This window comes from Sinocyclocheilus rhinocerous, unplaced genomic scaffold (assembly GCF_001515625.1).
Source record: "Sinocyclocheilus rhinocerous isolate Xijiao unplaced genomic scaffold, SAMN03320098_v1.1 scaffold235, whole genome shotgun sequence".
NCBI classification, from domain to species: domain Eukaryota; kingdom Metazoa; phylum Chordata; class Actinopteri; order Cypriniformes; family Cyprinidae; genus Sinocyclocheilus; species Sinocyclocheilus rhinocerous.
In genome coordinates, this window is record NW_015646367.1 from 132,380 (window position 1) to 155,475 (window position 23,096).

At 35.4% G+C, this 23,096-nt stretch overlaps 1 protein-coding gene across 1 annotated transcript in view; it reads right to left on the reverse strand.

The window, feature by feature from the left end:
* The window catches only part of LOC107707621 (zinc finger protein 385D-like), a 71,841-nt gene that overhangs the window by 46,425 nt on the left and 2,320 nt on the right, over positions 1-23,096 (reverse strand). The window contains exon 2 of the mRNA XM_016511697.1: positions 12,546-12,688. Within this exon, the coding sequence (XP_016367183.1) occupies positions 12,546-12,688 (143 nt within the window). The remainder of the gene's footprint in view (positions 1-12,545; positions 12,689-23,096) is intronic.

Here is a 23,096-nt window from a genome sequence, read left to right on the forward strand (position 1 = left end):
AATATGTGTGTATACTGTGTATATTTATTATGCATATATAAATACAAACACATGCATTTATATATTTAAGAAAAATATGTTATGTTTATACACTAAATATATTTTAATATAATATAAATATATACATGTAAATATTTTCAAAATATATACTGTATGTGTTTGTATTTATATATATACATAATAAATATACACAGTATACACACATATATTATGTGAACAAAAACTTTTATTTTGGATGCGATTAATCGCGATTAATCGTTTGACAGCACTATTGAATATATTGTAAATATGTGAATATTTCTTCAAACCCATATGCAAACTGGTTCTATCTCGCAGAATTCCATTGAAATTCCATTTAAAGTGAAGAAAGGTTCCTCACGGAGATGGGCTGAGAATTCCTTAACAAGATCCATGACTTTAGAAATGAGTCCATTCATCTCCTGATGGCGATTCGTCCATGCTTACTGAACAAGATTGATTATGGTGTGAAAGAGAGGAAGGTGAATATGACCACACGCCACTGAACACAACACAAGGCATCAGACACTCCAGAGGCAAAACACTGGGAAACGAACTGTCCTGCTTCTTCAATTACGCCATACGTCCATATGAGTTACAGGACTGAAGGAACAGTTCAGACAAAAATTCTGTCATTATTTACTCACCAGCATGTCAGGTATGCCACAAAAGATGTTTAGCCAAATATCTAAGCTGTTCTCTTTCACATAATGTAAGTGGATGGAAACCAAGGCTTCAAAAAGGAAAAAAATCATAATAAAACAAGTCCATATGACTCATACTCTATATTTCAAGCCTTCTGAAGTCATATGATAGCTTTGTGTGAGGAAAAGACTGACACTGAAGTCGTTATTCAATGAAAACCATTAAGAATCTTGCTTGACATCTGCAGTCAACATTAATTTCCATTGTTTTGAAAGACATTAGAATGCATAAATAATGACGGCATTTTCATATTCAAGTTTGTAAATCACTAAAATATAGTGGAGAATGAAATTGCTTGATGCACAATAGAGTGACTCCAGCTGCTTCAGTCCCCCTCAAATACACACACACACACACACACACACACACATATATATATATATATATATATACACATAACCTTTCAAAAAAAATACTGATTTGCTGCTCAAGAAACATTTCTTATTATCAATGTTGAAAACAGTCATGCAGATTAATATTTTCGTGGAAACCGTGACACTTTTATAATTCTTTGATGAATAGAAAGTTCAAAACAACTGCATTTATTTGAAATAGAAATCTTTGTAAAATTATAAATGACACTTTTGATCATTTTAATGTGTCCTTGTTGAATAAAAGTATTAGTTTTTTTTTATTGGTTTGGTACTATTTTCATAAGTAAGGTGCACATTTTCAAAACTCTTAGTGCAAAACTTTAAGCTGATCACACTTGTAACACCACTAGTCATTATTTCAAAACCTGATCCTGATCAGTTCCTCTCCCTTTTGTCCTGCTGTATGTTCAAAAATAGCAAAACACACGGTTTTACAAATGATGACGTCCTCAAAGGAAGGTTTTAGGTGAATTTGTCAAGTTTTGCTTACTTCTGGGTACCAATTTCTCCCCAAAATCCTGATCTCATGATTTCATTGTAGTTGCGCATATTTTCATTCCACATAATCATTGTTTCAGAACACAAGATCATTGTGATATGTATTGAGAGAACATTTGAATTAATCACCAAAACACAACAGCATGATCTTCTTTCAATTTAGTACTTTTAACAATCAGTTCATTCAAGAGCAAACAATGTTTCAAATCACCTTTGTTGCTGAAATAATTACAGTAATACAGGCAATAACTGTCATGTTAGAAAATACACTTACACTACCTAACTTATCTCACATAAAATAAATCTTTACCATGGTAATGCTTCTATATACAGTATCACATGGCATAATGTAATGTAAAATGCTGTATTTGATGCCATCTGTCTCCCTTCTTCTGATACATCTCTGATCAATCTCTCTGATCAGTTCCTCTCCCTTTTGTCCTGCTGTATGTTCAAAAATAGCAAAACACACGGTTTTACAAATGATGACGTCCTCAAAGGAAGGTTTTAGGTGATTTTGTCAAGTTTTGCTTACTTCTGGGTACCAATTTGTCCCCAAAATATGGTTACAGTAAGTAGGCACACACACACACACACCAGGGGTTAAAGCAAAAAAAAAAAAATCCTATAAAAAGCTATAAGAGCAAAAACTTCTGATTGGCTAGTAATGTTGGTTTGGTTGAGAGTGAAAGCTGTGTTCCTTTCATACATTGGTAGGCGAACTCATGAACTCGAACATGATATCAACAAGTATTTTTAAATGTAGGACGACTATCTTTTTTTTCCCCGCAGCCAAACACCGCACGCCGGAGAACTTTAAGCCCCGACACACACACACACACACACACACAGGTTTTCCTATCATTATGGTGACATTCATAGGATTAATGGGTTTTATACTGTATCCCCATACACAAACCTTACTCTTAAACCTATCCTTAAATTTTTTTTCTCATAGGGCCCAAAAAGGACAATGATTTCAAGTAGGGCTGCACGATAAATTGCATGCGATATTTAATGCGCATCGACTAGTAACGTTTGGTTGAAAGTGAAAGCTGTATTCCTCTCATACTATTGGTAGGCGAACTCATGAACTCGAACATGATATCAACAAGTATTTTTAAATGTAGGACGACTATCTTTTTTTTCCCCGCAGCCAAACACCGCACGCCGGAGAACTTTAAGCCCCGACACACACACACACACACACACACAGGTTTTCCTATCATTATGGTGACATTACATAGGAGTAATGGGTTTTATACTGTCTCGCCCAACACTAAACCTACCCTTACGAAAATTCATTTTTTTCTCATTGGACCCTAAAAAGGACAATGATTTCAGATATTGCCATCTTTGTGGGGACATTTTGTCCCCGTAAAATAGGGTTTACCTGAACCACACACACACCCTTACAAAATAGTGGTTATCATCTTAGATAAATCACCTTTAGTGTAAAAATAATTCAGTGCATTTGGTTATCCCTAAATTGCAATCACGTTCTATAGAAACTAAATATCTATTGAATCTATCTCTATAGATGCACCAAATGATTCTCTGATTAACCATTAAGATGAGTTAGATTAAATAATAGACAAATGTATTAAACTGAATGAGAAGTCATGCTAATGAAAAGTTTGATAGTAATAGCTTTATGAAAGGCAGTTACTGTGAATGAAACATTTATATAGATGAAACACTTATTTTGTGTAGTGAAAAGGATATTTTGTGATTGTGTGTATTGTACTGACACAATTGAAAATATGCTGAAATGTTTGAAAAAAGTGCACTTTTGATGATCTGTTGTGATATTAGTACAAAGAGTTGCTTGTGAAAATTGTGCCAAAGCAATAAAAAAAAAACTGTAATTTCTTTTAAAAAAGTGACTCCACTGGCTTTTAAATCTTTTTGTTATTTATTTTGTATTTATTTTGTATTTAAATAACTTCTGACAGTAAATCAAAGACAGTTTGCTGTGTCTAGAGTTGCATCCGGAATAGACAAGACAAATCAGCACATCTTCCCAGTGCATTAAGTGTTTACCTTTCTAAATGTATGTTTGCCTTTCTATCTGAAACTATGCCAAGAAAGCTTTCTTCTTACATCTCTAACTTCACTTAACAAACACAATAAAAGCTATGCATGCACACAAGCTATTTTTGAATCAGACTGTGAGAGTAGCCAGATTCAGTTGTTTACAAGGCTGTTTTTCTTCCGTTTAATGAATTATTTAGGATCTACATCACCTGAGGTGTTTACATTTCAGCTGAGCCACGAGTCAGATTAGTAATGGATTATCAGGCTGCATGCAAACACAGCCAGTGTACAGGGTCAGAAACTCCATTTGACCCTGAAGGAAAGCGGGACATGGTTGTATGTCTTGTAGGCTTGCATGTAAAACAGAGATGGGACGGGAACGAGGGTGATGACGTTACAGCAAAGGCAAGCATGACTGTAGGCTAACATCTCAAACAGCCCTTGCTCTTTTAAACTCACGTCGACCTCATAAATCTCAGCGAAAAGCTTGCATTGAAGACTTAAGTGAGGTTCTCCGGAGACTAAAGGCGGGAGGCCTTTCATTACATGTTACAGGTGTAGAGAGGCTTGCGTGACAGCATAAACGTCTTCAGCAGAGAAACATGGTGCGATGCACACTACGTAAACTTGTAAATGTGCAAACTTTCCCACAAGAGCTGTTTGTCTGGATGCAAGTGTGTTTGTCATCAGAGCTTGTGGTTCAACACACAAGCAAAGTGCATCCAAATACGCTTAAAGATATAAAGCTACAGTTTTACAGTCGTATAAGAGTCTTATACAAGAACACTGACAATATTGTGATATTGTGATAAACAGCTGAGAATTTCAAACTTGTTCTGACTGCCTTCTCTACTAGTTTACTTGAAGAAACATTGGAAACTGATTGCACGTATACATTTTTTAAGTGTCTATAGCCTAAAATTGAATATTAAATCCAGCTTGAGATTTATAGTATTCAGGATGTTTGCAGTACAAAATATAACAATGTTTATTAAATTGATAATATTAAATATTTAGAAACATTAACAGACATTCTAGAGTATATTAACTGAAATTGACACATTAAATTAACTTGATATTTATTACTTAATGTACTCAGGAATAGTTCGCAATCTTTACTTTTAGCTGATTATTTACTTAAAGAAATAGTTCATTCAAAAATGAAAATTTGCTGAAAATGTACTCACCCTCAGGCCATCCGAGATGTAGATGAGGTTGTTTCTTTATGGGAAAAGATTTGGAGAAATTTAGCATTAAATTACTTTCTCACCAGTGGATCCTCTGCAGTGAATGGGTGCCGTCAGAAGAAGCTCCTTAAAAACATGCAGCTTTTCACTTCATAAAATGTTAATTGATGGACTGGAGTGCTGTGGATTACTTGTGGATTATTGTGATGTTTTTATCAGCTGTTTGGACTCTCATTCTGACGGCACCCATTCACTGCAGAGCATCCATTGGTGAGCAAGCGATGGAATGCTACATTTCTCCAAATATTTTCCCATGAAGAAATAAACTCATCTACATCTTGAATGGCTTGAGGGAGAGTACATTTTCAGCAAATTGTCAACTACGCCTTTAACTGAAACTGTTGATGATGCAACAGTTTTCCAATGTTGATGTTGCAAGCATACTGTGGTTTGAACCCAAAAACATGATGTGAAAAAGAAAATGGGAGCAGCTGGAGGAGGGTGAAATCGAAGCAAGCAGGAAAAATATCTGTCAAAGTCATACGCACCTGAAATGTAAACCATTGTGGTATTAGATTGAATTTCAGAGAGCAATTACCCTCCCAGCATGTGCGACCCACTTCAGGTCAGCAGCTGCTAGTTTCTAACATGAAACGCATCAACGTGACAGCAGTAAATGTACGCTGCACGCCTTCAAACCTGATATATCGTGACATCACAGACTTGTGACACTGAATGATTCTGCTGGGTGTCACAAAGAGGGCCGTACCCGTTTCATTCATGCATTGAGGTCACTGAAAACAACAATACAGATGATTCAGACCCCGAGGAATGCTTCATGTGTGCGAAAAACAGCTCATGGAATATGTCAGGGTTTGAAAGACGTTTCAGTTTAGCCAACTAAACCCCTCTGGGCTCCTATACATCTCCGTTCTCCCAGCGATTCTGCATCTGCAAAAGCACAAATTGTTTTAATCAAAATGCAGTATATTATGCTCAGCTGCGCAGACGAACTGGCAGGAAAACATCAGCGTAAAAAGCCGGGGTATTATCAGTGCATTCCACCAGGGAGAGGCCATTGGCAGATCACCAGGGAACAGAGCATCACCGTGAGAGCGGCAACAGGGTGGGAATGAGAAACCAGAACAGCTGCGTGTGTCTGTTTACATCGCTCCACCTCGCTCACACACACACACACACACACACACACACACACACACTCACCTTATCCCTTCAGCTTATTCGTTAGCCAAATGCAGGGATTTTTATTGAATGCTGAAGCTTTGAGATAAAATGTTTTCTTAAAGTACCCCCTGAGATTTTTCCGTATTTAAATAATTCAATAAACAGCACATCTGTATGTAATATAAAATAATAATAAAACAAAAAATATTAAAATAATTAAAAATGGCAAATATACAGTGGTGTGAAAAAGTGTTGGCCCCCTTCCTGATTTCTTATTTTTTTGCATGTTTGTCACACTTTATTTGTCTTTTTTATTACTTAAAAATAAAAAAATACAAATTCTACATTAAAAAAACATATATTGCAATAAAATACTATCATAAAAATATATAATAATATTTATATTTAAATATAAAAAAGAATAATATAAAATAATAATAATAAAAGTACAAATATTCAAATTAATTAAAATCTTAGTAAAATGGAAATGTGTGTGTGTGTGTGTGTGTGTGTGCGTGCGTGCGTGCCTTTTATAATTCGTAAAGTAATTGTTACAATAAAATATTGGCATAAAATATTCAATATCTTTTTTGCTTTATATTATTATTTTAAGAATAATAATAAACCATTTACATTTGCATCTAAATATAACCATGAACATGTTGCATTTCCAAATGCACGTGATAATCAACTTGTAGAGAGATTCAATAATAGTACTGAGCCATTTTGCGATTTCATTTTTGTTTTTATAACAGTTCAGTCATATTTATTTTAATTTTACTTTTGATTTTAAACTGCCTGATTTTTCTATTTTGGCTCATGTAACTACATTACCATCCATTAAAATCACGATTTCTTGTCAAGCTGCTTTGAAACAATGTGTACCGTACAAGCGGTTTACAAATAAATTTTGACTTGCCTTTTCTATGACTGAATTAATTATTAGCTTTTCATCAACTCACAAACCCCGGTCTAACGCAACAGAGAAGAACAGGCGCTGTCCGGCTGTGCGTTCAGGAGGTAAACAGGCTGCGGTACGGCAGGCCGAGCGGAGGGCGCTGAGGCCCGTGTGTCACTCCCAGCGCTCCACTCCAGAGCAATTTTCCACAGAGAAATCAATAGCGTAGTGCAGACCTCTCTACAGGGAAAATAGAGTTTGTTTTGTTTCTCGCAGACAAATGCAGGCCTCAGGAAAGATAAATGGTATTTTCGTGGGCCTTTAGGGGTTAAACAAATAAATTTTGCTTGGTTGGAACAGCAGCTATACGCTAATTATGTCTCTATTTGTTTCTCTGTTTCTGCCACGGGACACCTGAGAAGAGATGATGGCAACCCCTCAGAGGACCTCAGATGATGCCAACCCTGAAACCACATACAGAACTACCAAACTTTGCTATAAATTTGATTGCATCATATAATAATTGCTGTTAATAGTGTTCATCGTCTGTTTGATTACGTCTTTGATTGATTTTTCCGATCCGTACATTTCTGCCATATGTACATAAACTGACAGTCACCACTGATAAGTTACTATTAAATATTGTAGAAACTTAATTTTCTGTAAGTTGCTTTGTAACGATGTGTATCGTAAAAAGCGCTATACAAATAAACTTGAATTGAATTGAATATTATTTACATATATCAACAAAAATAAAAATAAGTATTAATAAAAAATATTAATATAAATAAAAATAATAATTTTAAATTATTACTGTTGATAAATTGTCAAATTAAAATCATAATAATTTTTAAAATATAAAAACTACATTGTTTAAGTATTTAATAATACAATTTTTAAGTATTAGCATTTTTTCTTATTCAAGTATTAATATTATTTGGACTATCATGTATTTAGACATTTTGAGGAAAAAATAATTGTAAATTATTATAATTAATAATTATCAAATTATTACAATAATATATATTTTTTAAATTATATATGATATTTTTTAAATGTATACCAGACAGTATGCTAGTATTCCATTCAAGTCATCCTCAGTGACTGACAAAATGTTCTGTCATGCATCGCTTGTTGTGTTCACAGCTAGTTAGAACAAAATCTCTGGAAGAAAACAAGGTTTATAAACCTATTTTGTGTGTATTTGCCATTTGTAACTATGCATCGTATCAATTTGGCAAAGTCACTTTAATGTTAAATTAGTTCTGCTCTCATATAACCGAATTTATATGGCTTCATGTGTACATTACAGGCTTCTTTATATATATTATTTGGAAAAAACTGTGCACATCATTCCAGCCTTGTAAAATTGCTGTTAACATATATTAGGGTTGGAAAATCCCTGCCGTCATATTCCATAAGATTCCTTTGTGTTTACGATTCTGAACCAGTGAATGTTTAACACGCCTCTGAGAGCCAGCTATAGATCTGACCTCACTGTTTCCTGAGAATGAACACACACACACACACATTAGATACACAGCGAAAACCTCTCGCTCCATCTGAAAGAGCTCAAGTCGATCATGACACAAAACTCTGTGAGGTGAGTGAACACCAGTGTTTCCTACCATGACTAAACTATGACTAATCAGGCTATATTTGTTTCCTAACATATTATGACGTCCGACACGCTTTCTTTTATTCAGCATGGCTTTGTTGATGTGTTACAAAGCCACATGAGTGTAGACAGAAGCAACAACATATTAATACAAGCAGATTTTGAAATAACGAACATGGTAAGTAAGGAAAACAGTCTGATCTGATCAATTCATTTCATGCTTCAGATGAATGACTCCTCTATTTGATTCATTCCGATTCACAAGTTAGTTTGATTGATTCATTAAAGGGGTCCTATTATGGTCTTTTACAAAGTCTTGATTTTGTTTTGGGGGTGTACTAGAACAGTCTCTCATACTAGGTTGTTCGAAAAACATTATTTTTCACATATTATCTTCTGAAATACGAAATGTGCTGTGGCAGCACTCGGCGCCTGGTCGGGAAATGACATGCCCCTTACCACTGCGAGCTTCAGTGTAAATATTTCGTCAAAATCAAATCAATTTGAGCGCTATTTAAACCCAGATGATTGTAACCAAAGTGAAAAAGCATAATAGGACCCCTTTAAAAAGAACAGCACCAACCAAGCGATTCTGTTTTGCTGCAAATTCATTCTCATTCTATAAAGCAAGAACTCTATTTACTGTCAATAGATTATGATGCGAAATTGAATAAAAAATGCAAAATAACCCTTTTTATTTACAAAATTGTAACTACACGCAATTTGGCAAATTACATATGCAGGAAATTTGTTGCAAATGTAATATTTTGTCAGTGTTGGGGAGTAACTAGTTACATGTAACGGCGTTACGTAATTTAATTACAAAATAAATGTAACTGTAATCAGTTACAGTTACTAAGAAAAAAATGTGTAATTAAATTATAGTTACTTATGAAAATGTTAACCCCAACACTGTATTTAGTCTATACAACACAGTTTGCATTGCATTAAGTAGTATGCTAGCAGTATGCTACAGGTTTGAAACAACATAAGGGTGAGTAACTTCTCAACTTTTTTCCATTTTTTGGGCTAAACTATCCTAAAACATGGGAGAAGCATGATTTATAGATTTTTAGATTTTTGTTTGCATTCCATAACACAATAGAAAGTTGTAATGAATATTTACTGTCAATATATTATTTTGAGGTGTCCAGTTTAATTTGTCCAATGCAATCTAAACTGCATTTTGATGCAGATTTTCAGCAAAAACAAATCCGTTGTTGCATCTGTGCCACGTGTAAAAGCGCACCGAGCAAAAACACAAAAGAATGGGACATAAACGCATTTACAACCCTGATCAAGCCAACTCTGGAATTCAATATGAGAGCGAGCTTCGCCAACATAGCATAAGAGCAAGAGCGAGCAAGAGAGAGATTACTGTGAGTTAATCTAGTATCAGATTACCGGCTCCGGAGGATGGCCAATGCACAACTCATTATCGAAGGAAAAGTCTGTTAAATACAGATTAGGGATCCAGAGCAAATGTCAGCCTTGGCGACCATTGCTGCCTCTCTCTGAACCACTATCAAAAAGTGTGTGTGTATTTGTGTGTGTGTGCGCGTATGACTAAACTCTTCTGTGATGCATGACTGTGCCGCTCCGCTCCACATGCATGCATCTGTTACCAGCATGTTTTTAAAAAATCCCACACTCCAGTTTCCAAACGCAGGTCCAGCCAGTTCAGTGGTCCCTCCAGCCAAATTCCCTCCCAGCGATACGCCGTCTTAGGACAACACGGCCTGTCTGTTGTGCTTTTTCAGACTTTAGCACATGCACGAATAATCAAAGAGGTTCCCATCTGTTGGTGACGCGCTGGGTGAGCGCTGATGAGTGCTTTAGTGCCACACCAGCATCTTACAAAAATGTATTTCTCATGCTGACAAAAGCCCAAAGCAACGCAGCAAAACGTGATCCCAGAGGATTGCTCAGAGGTTGCTCTTTTAAAGCTCAGGAGAATAAATGCAAATTGCAGGTATGACTAATTTAAGTGTCAGATTTGTCTCAGATGTTTCTTCTTCTAAAAAATGAGAACACAAATGAGACACAGTATATAGAAGAATATGAGTTAATTGGGAGGTTTCTGGCTTTTGATTGCAGACGTTGGTATCTTTGCAAATCTGAGCACAGTTTGAGACATTGTTGAGATCTCTTCCTGAATTCTAGAGGAGATCTGGGAGATTTCTGGGGTCTTTTTCTATGGAAACATCTGAGAAGTAGGAGGCTTCACTCAATTTTGTTCTCCATTTATTCTCATTTGTGACTAGGAGAAACAACTGAGATATTAAGGAGATATCTTTTTCTAATGGACACAGTTGAAGGCTGATAAACATATCATTTCTCAGAGGTTTCTCTTTCACAGCTCAGGAGACGTAATGGAGCTCTCAGTTATGGTTTGTTTAAGAATCAAATTTGTTTCTGATTTTATTTCTACAATTCCATGAGAAGTAAAAACAGACTAAATGTGTCATACAGTAAGAGTACAGAGCTATAAAGAGTTATAAAATTAACAACATTCATAATTTAGTCTTGGGAGAATTTGATGAGTAATATCAGAGTTCATAGTGAGATCTCTGACTTTCCATAGCAGACTTTGATATCAGTTTGAGACATTTTTGAGATCTCTTCCTGAATTCTAGAGAAGACGTGAGATTTCTTTTTGGGTTCTCAGATAAGGAAATATATGAGAAGCATTTTTTTTTCGCTCAGAAGACGTAATGGAGTTCTCAGTTTTGGTTCATTTAAGAATCAACTTAGTCTCAGATGTTTCTTCTAAAAGTAAAAAGACACAAATGAGTCATACAGTAAGAGTGCAGAGCTTTACAATGAACAAAATGCATAATTTAGTCTTTGATGAGAATTTTAGTTCATATTGAGATCTGGATTTTGATAGCATGGTATCTTTACAAATCTCAGCACAATTTGAGACATTGTTGAGTTCTTTTCTGGTATTCTAGTGGAGATTACTGAGGTCTTTTCTAAGGAGACGCGTATGAGAAACAGAAGGCTTCTCTCATTTTTTTCTTCATTTATTCTCATTAGTGTCTACGAGAAACAATTAAGATATTAAAGAGATATCTTTCTTTTGACACCTTTTTCTTATGGGAACAGACCAAGGTTGGAGAGCAGATTATCATCACATTGAAAATGTATTTCTCAAAGGTTTCTCATTTGTAGCTCAGAAGTAATGCAGTTCTCAGTTATGGTTTCTTTAATATAATCAACTTTGTCTGAGATGCTTCTTCTAAAACTACAGAGCTAAAAAAACAAATGCAAATAGCAGCTCAGATCTTTTTGAGAATTTAACGAGAAGTATTTGAGATAATATTGAGATATTTTTATTGCTACCCCTTTGATATAGAGTTTGGGATATCTTCGGAAATTCAGTACAGAACAATACCCAAGCAAAGGCCTCTGATATGTGACCCTGGACCACAAAACCAGTCATAAGGGTCAGGTCAAGGGTCACATATGTTCTCCATGTAACCTCACTGGTATCTATGAGAAACAAACAAGACATTCAAGAGATGTCCTTTGTGATTTTTCCTAAATAACAAAGAAAATTAGTTGTTCTTCTTCTTTTAGCACCAGTTGTTATTATTCATAAGCCACCATGTAACCTCACTGGTATCTATGAGAAACAAACAAGACATTCAATAGATGTCCTTTGTGATTTTTCCTAAATAACAAAGAAAATTAGTTGTTCTTCTTCTTTTAGCACCAGTTGTTATTATTCATAAGCCAGATCTACATCTATCATTACCCACATCCAGCTGACTATGCAGTAGATGTTTATATGATCTTCACAAGTTCACAACCTGAGCCTAAGACAACAGCTGGCATTACATTTCCAGAATGCACTGCAAAGCACTCCACAACCAAGAGTCCCAGAACAACCAGCACTCATATGACAATTATCACAAGCGACACTCTCTTCAAACCACGGCGGACAGCGTGTCTGACCACCAACGCGAGAACAGAGTGAACCTCATTAGCACCTCCAGACGGAGTGTGTTTGTGTGACTCACGCTGCTGAAGCTGGGAATGAGGCTGAGCGTGGAGCCGCCATCCAGAGGGAAGGGAAGGAAGTGCTTCATGCCCAGAGAGGGTGGCACAGTGGGCAGAGAAGCTCGAACCAGCGCTGGCACCAGTCCGCTCTGACACGCGTTACCTGAAGAGGAGGAAGAGAGACAGAGAGGTCATGCTTGGTTATGAGAAGATGCACATGTGCAACCACTGGAGAGTAAAAGATTAATTATTAAGTGTGTTTTGCTTTAGCCGTTTATTTTAGAAGTGCTGACGTGTGTCATATCTGTATGCCAAATTATCCTTCCTCAACATCACACAGCCTGTTTTATTTAGTTATGAGCTTTATGGGAAGCCAAACGCTCCAAATGAACCGTGCAGTGCTATCCGCGTAACCCTTTGAACAAGTAAACTGTCGTGCGAGTAAATTGGCTGATCTGGTGGAAGGCCAGATGCGCATTCCTGGTGTTATTTTTTCCAAATTAAAACAATATTTTTTTGTAATCTTTTGTAAATCTTTCTTAACATCTTGCTCTGCCTCTAAAACAACTTCCCTTTTTGGATGACATCATCAATGCCTCTTACTTTTTGACTCCACCCCTCTGACCGCATTATGGTATTTAACACATACTTCTAATGATCTATTTTGTTTATTTTTGCTAACGCAAACTGAAACGAAAACATTTGTGTTAACTGAAATATAAAAACTAACATAACTGGTAAAAACAGAAACTGAACTAAAATACGTCACATACATGACTCCAACATTGACTCAAATAAAATGAAAAGGGACACCAATTATACAGCTTTCATTTTTGATATACGCTATATTACAAAACTTATAAAACCTACCTGTATTAAACATAAAAATGCCACTTATTATCAATAACACTACATTGTGCTGCACTGATAAATATATTTAAATGATACCAGCTAACACATTAAAATACTAAAATTAAAACAAAAAAGCTAGAATACTCCGAATTTTTTTTTTTATAAAATAACAAAAAAATACAAAAAAATTTGTGGTAAGCGGAAAACCAAAGCACCCAATACATTATTGAAAATGCACACATAATATGCCTAGCTATTTTGTTTATTTTTTCTATTTCTGTTCATTATTAACACATTCATTAACTAAATGAAAACACTGATAACACTGAAGTTAAAATAAAGATAAACCTGGAGAAAACATTATAAACAAAAATGACCATAAAATAATTTTAGCTTTCATTCTCGATACATGACATATAAAACGTATAACCTTTACAAACCGCCTGCTTTAAACATGAAAATGCCAATAAATGTGCTGAGAAGTTTAAACATCCCTAATCTAAAGTGTTAGCAAATTTAAAACTATAAGACTGAACTGTGCATGAGACGTGGCAGCAAACTGAAAACTACAGTAACTTTTGGCCTGTCCCTAAAAATCTGATTGATAAGAATGTTGTTCTAGGACCAACACGGATGTTGATGCAGGAACACGGCCTAGTTTGGCAGAATCGCAGTGAGCGCACAATTCATGAGATCAATTCAGGCAAGACGTGATGATCCAGAACATTTCTTTTGCCACACGCAGCGAAATCTCCACTGAGGATCTGAACACTGCCAGCGATGACATTGTGACTTTAGTACCTGTTTCTCAAAACCATCTGCCATATCATTCACTTTTTAAAACTCAAATGAAGACACGTCTCAGGAGAAACATCTGAGATGCAGAAGAACCAAGGTAAAGTCTCTATTTGTTCATTGTTGTCAGAGATATTAATAAGATCTCCTTTAAAATGTTTCTATCAAATAGGGTTATTTTAAAATAACCTCTTCTTTTGATTGCAAAGCTTGAAATTTTCTAAGATCTCCTCTGAAACTCTAGAAATGAGATTATTAGGGTATGTTTCTCAGGAGAAAGTGGGAACATTTGAGAAAGTCTGTACTTGATTGTACTTTGTGATTTTTCTAATGCATGGGTTTAGGTGCTATCTAAAATCTCCAACGTCTTTTTCTAAGGAGAAATGGACTCTAATGTCTCCATTTGATCTCATTACTGTATAGAAGAAACCACTGAGACATTAATGAGATTTCCTTTTTTGATTTTTATATTACATAAGGTTCTCTAAAAAAAATCCATTAAACATATTTTCTCTTATTCTTTTGATTGCATAGCTTGCAATTGTTCTGATATTCTCTGAAACTCTAGAAATTAGATGACTAAGGTCCTTACTTCAGGAGAAATTGGAAGATAAACCTGGAGAAAACATTATAAACAAAAATGACCATAAAATAATTTTAGCTTTCATTCTCGATACATGACATATAAAACGTATAACCTTTACAAATCGCCTGCTTTAAACATGAAAATGCCAATAAATGTGCTGAGAAGTTTAAACATCCCTAATCTAAAGTGTTAGCAAATTTAAAACTATAAGACTGAACTGTGCATGAGACGTGGCAGCAAACTGAAAACTACAGTAACTTTTGGCCTGTCCCTAAAAATCTGATTGATAAGAATGTTGTTCTAGGACCAACACGGATGTTGATGCAGGAACACGGCCTAGTTTGGCAGAATCGCAGTGAGCGCACAATTCATGAGATCAATTCAGGCAAGACGTGATGATCCAGAACATTTCTTTTGCCACACGCAGCGAAATCTCCACTGAGGATCTGAACACTGCCAGCGATGACATTGTGACTTTAGTACCTGTTTCTCAAAACCATCTGCCATATCATTCACTTTTTAAAACTCAAATGAAGACACGTCTCAGGAGAAACATCTGAGATGCAGAAGAACCAAGGTAAAGTCTCTATTTGTTCATTGTTGTCAGAGATATTAATAAGATCTCCTTTAAAATGTTTCTATCAAATAGGGTTATTTTAAAATAACCTCTTCTTTTGATTGCAAAGCTTGAAATTTTCTAAGATCTCCTCTGAAACTCTAGAAATGAGATTATTAGGGTATGTTTCTCAGGAGAAAGTGGGAACATTTGAGAAAGTCTGTACTTGATTGTACTTTGTGATTTTTCTAATGCATGGGTTTAGGTGCTATCTAAAATCTCCAACGTCTTTTTCTAAGGAGAAATGGACTCTAATGTCTCCATTTGATCTCATTACTGTATAGAAGAAACCACTGAGACATTAATGAGATTTCCTTTTTTGATTTTTATATTACATAAGGTTCTCTAAAAAAAATCCATTAAACATATTTTCTCTTATTCTTTTGATTGCATAGCTTGCAATTGTTCTGATATTCTCTGAAACTCTAGAAATTAGATGACTAAGGTCCTTACTTCAGGAGAAATTGGAAGGTTTTCTATGGAAGCCAGTTTCCTCCACTGAATAAAGAATTTTAAAAAAAGGTCATTGTGACTTTTTATCTCACAATTCTGACTTTTTTTTCCCCTCAGAATTGTGTGAAACAACTAATTTTGTACTTAATACACTGTAATTGTGTGGAAGTAGTGCTGAAGTCCAACTAAAGATATACTGACGTACATTTGATTGTACTAAAGTGGAACTATTGCAAGTATACTTTAGGTACCTTTAAATTTAAAGACTGATAGTACACTGAGATCATATAATCCTTATAAATAGTGATATTAAAACATTTGAACACATTTTAGGTATAATATTAAGGAATGTGTATTGTGCAATAAAGAAATACTCAAATTTTTTGTGTGTGTGTTTATGGGAGACTTTATTCTCTATTTGATCCCATTATTGTCAAGAAGAAACAACTGAGATATTAATGAGATCTCCTTTAGGATTGTTTCTAACTTATGGGTTTAGGTGTTGACTAAAATGAAAAACCATAAAACATTTGTTTACATATTTACTTATTGTTTTGATTGCATATTTTTCAATTTTCTAAGATCTCTTCTGAAACTCTCCAGAGTCTCCAGTTGATCTCATTATTGTATAGGAGACTAAAAACGAGATATTAATGAAAGCTCTTTTGTAATTGTTCTATCCCTTATGCATATCAGCCTCATCTCCTCTGAAATGAGATTATTAAGGTCTTTTTCTGGGAAATTTCCTCCACTGAATAAAGAATTTAAAAAAAAGGTCATTGTGACTTTTTATCTCACAATTCTGACTTTTTTTCCCCCTCAGAATTGTGTGATATAAACTCACGATTGCAAGAAAATAGTCAGAAATGGGAGATTTAAGCTCACAATTCTGATTTTTTTTCCTCAGATTTGCTTGATATAAACTTGCAATTGCGAGAAAAAAAGTCAGAATTTCAAGTTTATATCGCAATTCTGACTATTTCTCGCAATTGTCACTTTATTTCTTGCAATTCTATATATAACTCACAATTTTGAGTTTATATCTCACAATTCTGAGAAAAAAAAGTCAGGACTGCGAGATGAAAACTCGCAGTTGCAAGAAAAAATCCGAATTGTGAGCTAAAAAGTCGCAATTACCTTTCTTATTTATTCAGTGACGGAAACTGGCTTCTCTAATGTCTCCATTTGACCTCATTGTCTAGGAAAACCACTTGGATATTAACAAAATTTCCTTTGTGATTCCTCTCTCATAAGGTTATCTAAAATAAAGGTTACACTTATATATATATATATATATATATATATATATATATACGATTGTACTAAAGTGGAACTATTGCAAGTATACTTTAGGTACCTTTAAATTTAAAGACTGATAGTACACTGAGATCATATAATCCTTATAAATAGTGATATTAAAACATTTGAACACATTTTAGGTATAATATTAAGGAATGTGTATTGTGCAATAAAGAAATACTCAAATTTTTTGTGTGTGTGTTTATGGGAGACTTTATTCTCTATTTGATCCCATTATTGTCAAGAAGAAACAACTGAGATATTAATGAGATCTCCTTTAGGATTGTTTCTAACTTATGGGTTTAGGTGTTGACTAAAATGAAAAACCATAAAACATTTGTTTACATATTTACTTATTGTTTTGATTGCATATTTTTCAATTTTCTAAGATCTCTTCTGAAACTCTCCAGAGTCTCCAGTTGATCTCATTATTGTATAGGAGACTAAAAACGAGATATTAATGAAAGCTCTTTTGTAATTGTTCTATCCCTTATGCATATCAGCCTCATCTCCTCTGAAATGAGATTATTAAGGTCTTTTTCTGGGAAAACAGTGGGAGACTTTAGAGAAAGTCTCCATTTGATTTCATTAGAGAACCAACTGAGAGCAAAAAGTCACGAATGCGATCTCTTTGACATCACATGGAGTCACACATGCTGTCGTATCTCAAAAAATCTCAGTGTTTGTGCTTTCCTATGAGTTTCCAAATCTCAGCACCAGCCTGACATGGATTACAAAACAAAACGTTACTAATTCCTCTAGTCCTTTGGGCTTGCGGGGAGGAGAGAAATAATAAATCAAGAGAATAATAAAAAAAAACACGCCCTTGCTGCAGCCCTAAATGGTTGTGCCACATGCCTTTGTGCAAGTGCAAGCACGTCTTCGTTCTCCCTTGACAAAGCATGTCAACCTCAGGCCTCCAAGTCGGCGACTCGACTCCGACATGTCAAACGACATCAGGCTAAAGGAATGCTGTCACGGAGCCAGACACTGAACACGAAAACAGAATTAAATATGCAAGTAAAACCGCGGCCTGAGTGACAGCAGGAACTGCGCTCGCCGCTAACCAGGAGGACGTCTTTAGACCCAAGCATCTGGGTTTTATCTCCTCAGGGCTTTGAGCTTTACGAGGTTTGATTATATTGTGTGCACGATGCAACAACATTCAAAAGCCTCTTTCTGGAAAAAGGCAAAACATCAATGTTGGCAGCGTGTCACTCGGGTTTAAGGGAACACGACTTATTAAGTTGATGAGAACATTTTGATTGTTACGAGGTTTTTTGACACCGTGCCCGCAGCGAGAGCAAGTCTTTTACGGCTCTGTTTTCTTTTTCAAAGAACAGTAACGTGGAAAATGTCCAATCTTTTCTGCCCTGCGCTGCTTTCGGTGAGCTGTATTTTCAGCACCTCCTCGTCTATGGAGTCCACCTCGCTCTTAGCGCTGAAACAAGCTCTCACGCTTTTACAGAAAGGGGTCAAGGGTTCAACAGTTAGCACGGTCTGCTTCGCCTTGCCATCTCCACTTATGCATCGCGCATTCCTCCCAATGCTATACTTCTCTCCTCACCCTTGGCTGCCTCATTGAATTTCTCTCATTATCTGTCTGCATGTGAATCTCCTCACTTACCAGAGAACAGAAATCGTGACGAACAAATGTTATATATAAAATAATCTTATAATACGGAGGCTGGATTCTGAAAAATATCTTGTATTCCCAAAAACATTTAAGTTAGAAAAACAGCATAATTTTATTCCTAACCCTAAAAAGTTTTTTTGGTTTGTTTCAAATGATTTACTTCATTGTAATGGTACAAAACCTGATAAAGGTTTTGGCACTTGCTGTGTGAATACACACACACACACACACACACACAAAACTTGGACATGGCTCAAAAAGGTTAAATGGTCCTGAAAAAAAAAAAGAAACACTTGTACTGTTCGAGGTCAAAAATGATTGCACTGGAAATGAATGGGAGCAAATTTTATCTAGTGGAAGCATTTGGTATTGCGCCCAAAAAAAAAACTTTTAGAAAGCAAATTTTCTTGTGATATCAACAATCCGCCATGTGTCTTCTTTAAAAAGAGACCAAACTAAAGTCTGCGTGTCAAAGCTTTCAAGATTTAAGACAGTTTATAGGAAATTTCATTTTCAGGTCAATGCTCAAAAAGTGGTTAACGGGTACTAAATGGATCATAACTATTCCATGAATATAATTTAGTAATACCATAAAAGCCCCTAAAACTACAAAAATGTAAATAAAAAACATTACTAAACTATGTAAAATACAGTAGATACATTTCACTGAAAAAAACGGTCATTTTGTCAGGCACACAGGGAGCAGAGGGTTAAGAATGTTCTGAAGACAAAACTTTTAAATTCTTGAATTCCTTTTAATTTGAAAAGAATGCTCTTGAAATTTTACGCAAATAACCTCTTAAAGGTCTTGATGAAAATAGTGCGCCTGCTTATTTGGATTATTATTAAGGTAATCTGCAGGAGGCAAAAAAAAAAAAAACTTTGAACACTTCTTACCTCTCAATTTCCTACTAGTGCTTTTCAACAGCATTTCAGAGCCAATCATCTGAGCTTCTTCAGTCACATGACTTGAGGCAGTCACATGACGTTTTTGATGCGCATCTAGGAATTTATTTGGTAAATGTGTTTACATTGTAGTTTATGCGCATAACTTCTTAGAAAATAAAAAAGGTTTTCTCTTCAAGCGAAAGTATACATTATTTATGTGTTTTTGCACAATGTTATTCAAACCTAAGTGCTTCCCTACAGCACTTGCTTATGCAATATCCTAAAATGTGCATAAAAACACTGGATGGAAACTTGCCTAATGTAAAAATAGCTATTTGACATATCAAACTACAATGAAAAGCCACTATATATGCATGCAAAAAAAAAAAAAACTTTGAACACTTCTTACCTCTCAATTTCCTACTAGTGCTTTTCAACAGCATTTCAGAGCCAATCATCTGAGCTTCTTCAGTCACATGACTTGAGGCAGTCACATGACGTTTTTGATGCGCATCTAGGAATTTATTTGGTAAATGTGTTTACATTGTAGTTTATGCGCATAACTTCTTAGAAAATAAAAAAGGTTTTCTCTTCAAGCGAAAGTATACATTATTTATGTGTTTTTGCACAATGTTATTCAAACCTAAGTGCTTCCCTACAGCACTTGCTTATGCAATATCCTAAAATGTGCATAAAAACACTGGATGGAAACTTGCCTAATGTAAAAATAGCTATTTGACATATCAAACTACAATGAAAAGCCACTATATATGCATGAGTGTAATATATAGTGTGAGATTATAAACTAAAGAGGATGCACAGGAAACCCAACATGATCGAATTTGGCCAAAAAAAGACTGCAGTTTCTCAAAAACATGAATCCAAGCATGAACTTTGACTTTACTCTCACCCACCTGTTTCAGTTCTCACCGACTTTGTCAACACCCACCGGCTCTGTGAAACACTTCTAAACACACACCACTTCCCACTGCTGCAGCGATCGCAGTAATGAAACCGAGGAGAGAGAAGAGTGTGTGTGTGTGTGTGTGTGTGTGTGTGTGTCAGAGAAACTGCCTGTAGCATCGTCTCCATATCTCTGTTCAGATGTGCCCATCATCTTAAAACAGCACTCGCTACTCGCAGCGCTGCAGACTGAGAGAAAAAATGATGTCTGGAGGACAAATATGGCACGTAAATAATTAATCACATCTGCTCTGTTTGCTCGTCACTAGGATTCTCCTAGACTTGATCCAGTCTGCTTTTTCTCCATGTCCCTTTATATCTCTGACAAAAAACACACACACCTGCACTCAAAGCACACACTGCATAGCTCCGAGAGTCTCTCCTGCTGGACTGTCAGTCAGAACACATCCTAAGAGTGTATAATATACAGCAGTTTAGATCAATACAACAACTTCATGTTTGAAGCAAGCAAAAATCTTGCATTATTTACAGCAATGCACTTACAAAGGAAGTCTCTGAGGTATTGCACAAGGATAAACAATAAAATACACAAATATCAAAAATAAAGCACCAAGACTAACAAAACAGAACGTTTTAACAAAACTAGTCAATAGTTCCTCTCATGTTATGGAATCAAGGTTTAGCTGGTTAGTATTTACAGTTTGCACCTGCTGGTAGATGTCATAGCTACACCATTATAACTGCCATTGAAAAACAGCTGTGCATTCTTTTTATATAAAATATAAAATAAAATAGATATAATAATAATTAAATGTTTGAAAATAGCCATACATTATTTTTATAGAATAAATAAATACATTTGTATTTATTAATGCAATATTTTTAATTTCTGTTTGTAGATTTTCATAATAAATAAAAAGAAAAAGAAAAGAAGATGAAGATAAAAATGACCAAATTAATTTGCTTTAAGCAGACAGCATAAAGGTCAATTTTGTGTGAATCAAATGTTTACAATGCAAACATACATGTTTTGTCCCTTTAAAATCATCTGGGAAAACAAAACAAAAAATTAAGCGCACCACAGTGATAACTGATTAACATAACACAAAAAAAAAACACCTGATACTTCATTACAGCACATCCTTCTCTCAAATTAAGAATCATAATATTAGACTGGACACTGCTTCAGGTATTAACAGAAAAATCCACCCACAGGAATTATGTCGATAATGCATAAGCAGACGTTCATCTAGACAAGTAGTCCCAGTGCTAAAAGGATGACTGAGACAACTAAACAGCTCAAATAATAAACATGCACAACGCTTCAACACGTTTCTGCTTTGAATCCCTCTGGAATGCCTCACATCTTAGACTTCCATTGCAAGTGCATCGCTGTAAACTAAATTTTTGTTTGTTTTGACAAACTGAGGGATGAATCAATATATTATATGCCACAGATGGAGTTCATAAAGCTTAAGTTGTTTTGCACATTCCACTAAGGGCCAGTTGTGATAATGTGCACTGGGTTCAGTATGATTCATCATTTATGTGAAGAATCATAAGCCTCAATTTTTCAGAAAATAATAAAACATTTCACTGAAAAAAAAATGCAAATATATAAACTGCATGCAAACCTGATTACAATCGACTCCTAACTAGCACTGGTCAGGAAGCACCAGCCATGTGCTTTGCAATCTGAGGTTATAAACCAAATAAATAAATATCTTGGGTTAACCACACTGCAGTCTCTGCTGTCATCACCCACATCACAACAAGATCTACACTGCTCTAAAGCCACAGGAGTCCAACAGCCCATTTCTGAGATTTCCAATTGTAAACAAAGTCTATTTAAGACAGTTTATTGACCTTTTTGTACCAGAACCAACACAGATTTGATCCCAATTGGCACCCGTGTTGATTGCTCAAGCTGCACTGGATGAATAAAGATTCTTGCCCTGAAGGTTTGCAGCATATTAAAAAATGCTAAATGTCTGTACTGTTTTGTTTTTGCTTTGAAAAATGCAATGGAATGGGGAAAAATAACGCAAGGTCTCAAGATGCATTTTTTAAAGGGGTGGTTCACTGGTCTTTTTCTAGGCTTGATTGTGTTTATGGGTTTTATCTTGATTAATGCTTTAATACAGTACGGCAACTGCACGAGCGTCCATGTATAACGCTTCTCATAGCTAAGTGAAAATAAGTGTATAATTGGTGTATAATTATAGTTTTATAGTGTATAATTAACAGTGAACTGAATAAGAGAGAGAGAGATGCAGAGTGTGTGCAGAGCATGGGGACGCGAGGAACAGTATTAAGAACCGCTGCTTTAGAACATTGATTTTGAAACTTGTGAATCCATTAGAATCGTTAGAAGACAGAATTCATATATGAATAGATTTTTACGTGCAGCTCTAGTTTTCTCTTCCCCTTCTCTAAAGCAGCGCAGCATGGCCTCACCCCCATTGCTGCCTTTTCCCGGGGGCGGGGTTTATCTGGGTTTGTGATGTCACGAACCCGGGAAG